Source organism: Anolis sagrei, chromosome 4 (assembly GCF_037176765.1).
Source record: "Anolis sagrei isolate rAnoSag1 chromosome 4, rAnoSag1.mat, whole genome shotgun sequence".
Classification (NCBI taxonomy): Eukaryota; Metazoa; Chordata; class Lepidosauria; order Squamata; family Dactyloidae; genus Anolis; species Anolis sagrei.
Window position 1 is genome coordinate 243,388,651 of NC_090024.1, and position 7,452 is coordinate 243,396,102.

The window sequence follows — 7,452 nt, forward strand, 5'->3', positions numbered from 1 at the left end:
GGCACACAGTTCTCCCATGACCAACAGAAAATACTGGAAGGGTTTGATGGGCAGTGTCCTTTGGTTTTAGAGTTGTAGTTCTCAAACATCCAGAGATCACTGTGCACTCAAACAATGATGGATCTGGACCAAACTCTACACAAATACTCAATATGCCCAAATGTGAACACTGGTGGAGTTTGGGGAAAATAGAATCTCGACATTCAGGAATTGTAGTTGCTGGGATTTATAGTTCACCTACAATCATAGAGCATTCTGAATCCCACCAACGATAGAATTGGGCCAAACTTCCCACACAGAATCCCCATGTGGTCCACAGCAGTGCATGGCAGGGGATGGCTAGTATTTATTATATTTATATTTATAAATGCTGTGGTTTTTAACTTTGAATATGCATTTAATATGTTTGAATGGTTTTCAACTGTGAATTTTTAAGATACTGTTTACATTGAATTATGTATTGAGGTTTGTATATTTGTATATTTTAAATTGTATGCTAATGCTTTTATTTTAAGCTGCTTTGAGTCCCCTTCGGGGAGAGATAAAGTGGGGTATAAATAAATAGAACAACAACAATAAACAATTTCTTTTCTCCTAGAGAGACTGAATGCGGTAAACAGTGATATAAACAAAGTATGCAGTTTAAAACCTAAAGACCATGGACATTAAAATAGAATTAAACCTAAAACTCTTTAATAGCTAATCATTAAAAACATTTCAAAATAGATAAAATAAATCTTACTATTGCCACTACTACTATTACTATTAGTCCAGCTTTCCAACCCAAAATTGGGGTCTAAAGCAACTCACAATTTTGAAAGTAAAACTATTAAAAAACGTATCAAAATGGTTTTAACTTTGAATATGTTTTAAAGGTTTTTAACTAGGACTTTAAAAAAATATTGTTTATATTTAATCCTATTTTAATGTTTGCATATTGGTATATTTTAAATTGTATACTAATACTTTTATGTTAAGCTGTTTAGAGTCCCTGCAGGAGAGATGAAGCAGAATAAATAAATACAACAACAACAATACATATTATGTGCTATGATTTTTAGAGGCTGCCCAGCTTGGAAGTCATAAATCCCATAGAAGCATTCTTGCACAGCCTCATGGTCCATGATTGGGATTTAGGGCCAAGTCTTGTGTGCACAGAGGTTGGAAAAGTTAGATAATAGATAGATGGATAGATAGGTTTCAGGATATTCTGTGAAATTGCAGACTCAAGAGGTGGCAGGGAAAAAAGAGAGTGGATTTGAGAATCTAATGAGGTTTCTTTCCTTGTTCGTAGGCCCTTGGTTGCTTCCAAGACGGATAAACTTGAATTGCAGGATTGCTTGGAATACAGTAGGACAGCCAAGGTAATAATACGTTGTGCTCCTCAGCTCCCTTTGCAATTCTGAGTATTTTCTCTGGGAGGAAAAGAGCCAGGAGAAGAGCCATTGGTTAGTTCTTCTCCTTTCATTCAACGAGGGTTGAATGAAAAGTAATGCCTCCACCTTCGTAACTCCTCAACCGATGGCAGTACTGGTATGTGGCAGGTACTGGCTTGTTCAGTAGACTCTCATCTACAGTTCCCTTTGGGCAGGAAACCTTAGCATTGAACGGTTGTATTGTTAAAGTGTGAAGTATGGAACACTGCACAGACGGTTGGTCAATGCGACTTAAGCAACATCCAGTCATTAAATTCTTGACAGCAGAAGATGTCACCCCAAAGGAGATTCATCAGAGAATGCCGGCTGTTTATGGTGACTGTGTTGATGTGAGCATTATGCGTCGTTGGGCGAGAAAGTTTAAAGATGTTGAGGTGGGAACATCTGACTTGCGTGACAAACAAAGAGTTGGACGTCCTGTGACAGCAACCACCAAGTTTCACAAGCAAAAGGTTGACAGATTGATTCAGGATGATCGTCGTATGACTCAGAGAGAAATTTCAAGCACAGTTGGCATTTCACAAGAACGTGTGGGTCACATTATTGCTTTGCTTGACTATTGGAACATCTGTGCACGATGGGCACCCAGGATGCTGACACCTGAAATGAAAGCACACAGACTTGGAACTTCAGAGACTGGATCTCACCACCATACGACATCCTCCATTCAGTCTAGATTTAGCACAGTCTAGATTTATCTGTTCCTGATAATGAAAGAAGATCCTTATGCTTCTGATGATGTTGAGAGAACTGTGAGACGCTAGTTGCAGAAGCAGTGTTGACTTCTTTTGTGACGGCTTCAGAAAACTTGTTCATTGTTGGCACAAATGTTTCCAATTGTCTGGTGATTATGTGGAAAAGTGAATAGGGGTAGTTAAAGAGCACATTCTAAAGATTATTTCTGCGTATCACTCAGAGAGAAATTCCAAGCATAATCAGCATTTCACAAGAATGTGGGTGATATTATTGCTTTGCTTGGCTATCGGAAGATCTGTGCACGATGGGTACCCAGGATGCTGATGCCTGAAATGAAAGTGCACAGAGTTCTTCCGTGACGGCTTCAGAAAACTTGTTAATCATTGGCAGAAATGTATCCAATTGTCTGGTGATTGTGTGGAAAAGTGAATAGTGGTAGTTAAAGAGCACATTCTAAGGATTATTTCTGCGTTTGGTTTATTAAAATATTCCCATCCAAACCCAAGTAACATAAGTGGAGGCATTACTTTTCATTCAACCCTCGTAATGCATTGTTAGACAGGAATGCATTGGCTGTAATCCTATTGTGTAACTGGTGTAAAAATACAGTTCTAAGGGACATGTGGTCACACACCTGCTGAGTACTTAAGGGGGCGGTGATGTGTCTGGGAAAGGCTGAGTCATGACCATGTGACATTCATGACGAGGGTTGCATAATTCACTTTTGTCCCTGACTGTTGACGAGAAAGCAGTGGGTATAAAAGAGGGTAGGGAGCATGTGTTCTTTCTCTTGCAATGCGAAATCTCTCACCGTACTTCTGTTGCCAATATCTTTTCCTCGTAAATCTGTTTTGGCTACGTCATGAATATATCGCTGTATATGCCATTGACTGATGAGGGATCAGGGTATCCTGATCCATGTGTGTATATTAATTCATAGAACAACATGTCAAGATTAAAAGTCTCCTGAGTTTGGATGAAAACTGAACCAGAGTTTTCCTAAACAGTGAGCAAAACAAGGCCAGATGGTGCATTTACACTCTGCTGACAACTGATAAGCACTCTGATGTGTATGGGTTTATTTCAGCTTGACTCTGAGATATTCACACCAGTATGCAGTGTATCCAGGGAGGTCGTGATTGGGAGAACTAAATCACACACCTATCCCGCCTCAACATTCTTCTGATGGAGAGGGAAGGGGGACACGGCTGCAAGGAACCATGTTCAGCAATGACCTCCTCAGATCTGTTTTGCTCTGGATATTATTTTAGCTATGTATAGAGAAGTCTTCTCTCCCAGTGCTGAAAGGGAAAGACTTGTTTGAAATGGTCCCTTCTCCTCTGTGCAAAACAAAAGGGTTGAACTCTGCTCTCCTTTTAGAAATCTGTACCTGTTCTGTCGCCGCTGGGCCTGTAATTGGTTGGCTTTAAAAATAGGCTGTGTAACCTTTGCCCAGGGGGAAGCCAGGGGCCTAAGGAGAAGTTCTCAGAGTTCCCACAAACAGTCTTTAGATGGCTTGAGAAGTACAACAAAGTCTTTTATTAATGAACAATCAAACAGGAACTTCTCTTATCTTTAGCAAAGTAAAGCAAATAATTCCAAGCTTCTAGGGAATTGGTGAATTCCTAAACTTGCCCATGAAGGACAGGCAACTTTCTTCAGTAACTTCTTTAAAGGAAAAATCCCCTTTTTAACTTCTCCCAGGCTGACTGAAATCCAACCCTCACTGGTCTGGGCTCCACTACCGGGCCGAACTGCTTCTCGGACGCCGAGTGGACCTACCAGCAAGGCAGTGGATATTCTCCAGCTGGAGTTCTTTAGTCTTTAGGGCTGTCTCCTGGAAATTCCCAAAGCTGTGGGAATGCTTCCCTGGAGTTCTTGGGAGTCTCTTAAAGCTGTTCTCCTGGATTTCTTTCCCTTCTGTTTCTGTTGGAAGTTCTATAACCCTGGAAATTCTTAAAGCTTGAAGTCTTTGTACAGGGGAAGTTACACACATCCTACACAAAAGCTAACCTGGCTGAGACTGACTAACAAAATGGCTCACTTCCCTTCCAAAGCCCAAAAAGGGGGCGGGACTAGAGAACCTAATGATAATTGACAGGTGACCTGCCCTGTAACTGCAAACTTTAACAGTAAGCTACCCTTCTGCAAAATCCCAAGCCTTGGGCTGCAAACAAACATTTGATACAAAGCAAATAAAGTGGGAGCTTCTGGTACAGTTGTACCTGCACATTACCCCACGCTTCCACTGTCTATGTGCCTTCTGCAATCTACAAGGGGCTCATGGTTTTTTCTTTCTTTCTCTTCTCTTTTCCAGTTGAAAAAGGTCCAGACCATCACCACTAAGTCCAATTCGATCAGGCAAGGCAAAGCCCAGACGCTCCCGGTGCGCATGAACGGCAAAGACGACAACTTGTGGTGCACTGAGCTGGAAAGGTGAGATGCAGGATTTGGAAAGTATAGAGAAAATGGGAAAGTTGTATGTGGGTGCTACCAGGGCTGTCAAACATATCCTCTGATGGGGCTCTTGAAGAAGGTTGTGGGCTGTGGGTGTGAATATAGATGTGAATATTCATTGGGGTGCACATTTGAGTTCATGTGCATGTAGCTCCTATCACCCTCTAAGCCAGTGGTTCTCCACCTGTGGGTCCCCAGGTGTTTTGTCCTACAACTCCTAGAAATCCCAGTCAGTTTACGACTCCTCTAAGCCAAGGGCTGGCTGTATATGGACGCAACTCTGACAAATTTACACCACATTAATTACCATGGCCCATACCTATGGAAGCTTGGCAATGCACAATCTCCCCCGCTCCCCAAATCCAGCCTTTTATGGCCTTGGAAGTTTCCAGTGAATCTGGGTTTCATATATGAACATGGAGAAGTAGGAAGCTATCCAGGAATTAGACTGTTGGATAATCTGGCCTGGTGTGGGAATCCCTGTGGGAAGATGGCGAGGTATAAATAAATATTATTATTATTATTATTATTATTATTATTATTATTATTATTATTATTTGAAACACAACAAGATGAGTCCACAGCAAACAAGATCACTCTGCTGACTATTGCATTGAATCACATGTTGGACCCTTCCCAAGTGTTTAGGACTGTGTGATGTATCAGCGAATAATGCATGCAGATCCCAGTAAGGTGGCCTTTTACAGCTGGCAGATAGTAATTTTGTCAGTGCCGATTGTGTTTAAGTGCAGGCCAAGGTCTTTAGGCACTGCACCCAGTGTGCCTATCACACCTTATTATTATTATTATTATTATTATTATTATTATTATTAATAATAATACTACTACTACTACTACTAGCCATCCCCTGCCACGCATTGCTGTGGCCCACATGTGGGTTCAGTGTGAGAGGTTTGGCCAAATTCTATTGTTGGTGGGGTTCAGAATGCTCCGTGATTGTAGGTGAACTATAAATCCCAGCAACTACAACTCCCAAATGCCAAAATTCTATTTTTCCCAAACTCCACCAGTGTTCACATTTGGGCATATTGAGTATTCATGTAGAGTTTGGTCCAGATCCATTCATTGTTTGAGTTCACAGTAATCTCTGGATGTAGGTGAACTAAAACTCTAAAAAAACCGAAGGACACTGCTCACCAAACCCTTCCAGTATTTTCTGTTGGTCATGGGAGAAGTGTGTGCGAAGTTTGGCCCAATTCCGTCGTTGGTGGGGTTCAGAATGCTCTGTGATTGTAAGCGAACTATAAATCCCAGCAACTACAACTCCCAAATGTCAAGATTCTATTTTCCCCAAACTCCACCAGTGTTCACATTTGGGCATATTGAGTATTCATGTAGAGTTTGATCCAGATCCATTCATTGTTTGAGTCCACAGTAATCTCTGGATGTAGGTGGACTACAACTCCAAAACCAAAGGTCTTTAGGCACTGCACCACCAAACCCTTCCAGTATTTTCTGTTGGTCATGGGAGAAGTGCGTGCCAAGTTTGGTTCAGTTCCATCATTGGTGGGGTTCAGAATGCTCTTTGATTGTAGGTGAATTATAAATCCCTGCAACTACAAATCCCAAATGACAAAATCAATTTTTTGAGTGAAGAACATACATTGGGTTGTTAGGTGTCTTGTGTCCAAATTTGGTGCCAATTCATCCAGTGGTTTTTGAGTTTTGTGAATCCCACAAACGAACATTACATTTTTATTTATATAGATTATTATTACTACTACTTGGGGAGAAGACTGGGAGAGAATGGATCCCTGTTTGGCACAAAGGGGTTGGGCTGGATGGCCCCTGGGGTCCCTTCCAAGTCTGTGATTCTAACCCCTCTGTTTGCTGCTCTTCCCAGGATCTTTGGCTTCCCCCTCCATTACACGGACATTTCCAACATGGGCCGTGGAGCTCGCCAGAAGCTGTTGGGCCGGTCCTGGAGCGTGCCGGTCATCCGCCACCTCTTTGCTCCGCTCAAAGACTATTTCGCCTGCGACTAGAGAGCCAGGCTCTCCGTTGTCTCCTTCAAACATCCGCGAGAAGGAAGTAAGGACCAGGATGGACCAGAGACGTGTGCTACCTTCCTCTGTGTGCCATTTGCACCGTGACATATTTCTCTCCGATAAGAAACTAAGGAGATCTCCACAAACATTTCCTTTTATCCGGGATCCAAAAAGTCCTCCGATCATCCATTGTGCAAAATACTTCTCCGTCTCGGAAGACAATTTTTCAGGATTTGGCTGGGAAAGCCAACACATTAGAACAGGGGAAAAGAAAAATCTCTCAAGGAAAAGTCACCAAGAAACGAACTAGCAATGCGCCAAACATCTTGTGTTTCATACCTTGTACACGCTAGAAAAACCAAAAGGCTAAACGGGAAAATGGGACTAAGTACTGAGTGAGAATGTGGAAATTCCTGGAAAGGAATTGAACCAAAGCACAACTAAGCAATACATCATGCGAAAATGGAAGAGAAAGGAATAGAAAACCAAAAATCCTCAATTGGGATGTACCTTTTAAAAGTACAGTAATCTTGTAAGAAATGCTTTTAACACAGTCATTTTAGGAATGTGTTTCAAAGGAGAAATTTCACCTACATTTAGACTTCTCTTGCATATCGGAGAAGGAGCTGTTGATGAAGAATTTCCTTGAGAATTTCGGCATTTCAGAGAGACATAGGTGGAATGATTCTTGAGCGAGTTTTGCAATCTCAGCCTTTGAAGGGCAACTTTTTTTTTTTGCCAAAGAATAGCAAGGAAAACTGTTTTTAATCCTACTTTTAAATTCTACAATTACTTCAACTGGAAAACTGTCTTTAACTTGGGGAAAAATAACGTGTCTTGCTGTCTGTTGTTGT

At 41.5% G+C, this 7,452-nt stretch overlaps 1 protein-coding gene across 2 annotated transcripts in view; it reads left to right on the forward strand.

Annotated features, from left to right (window-relative positions):
* Positions 1 to 6,875, forward strand: part of DNMT3B (DNA methyltransferase 3 beta) — a 60,511-nt gene extending 53,636 nt beyond the window's left edge. For both annotated transcript variants that reach the window (XM_067468290.1, XM_060771819.2), the window contains exons 21-23: positions 1,295 to 1,364; positions 4,450 to 4,568; positions 6,454 to 6,875. In XM_067468290.1, coding sequence (XP_067324391.1) covers positions 1,295 to 1,364; positions 4,450 to 4,568; positions 6,454 to 6,595 — 331 coding nt within the window. In that variant the 3' untranslated portion in view covers positions 6,596 to 6,875. The remainder of the gene's footprint in view (positions 1 to 1,294; positions 1,365 to 4,449; positions 4,569 to 6,453) is intronic.
* Positions 6,876 to 7,452: the final 577 nt, after the last annotated feature.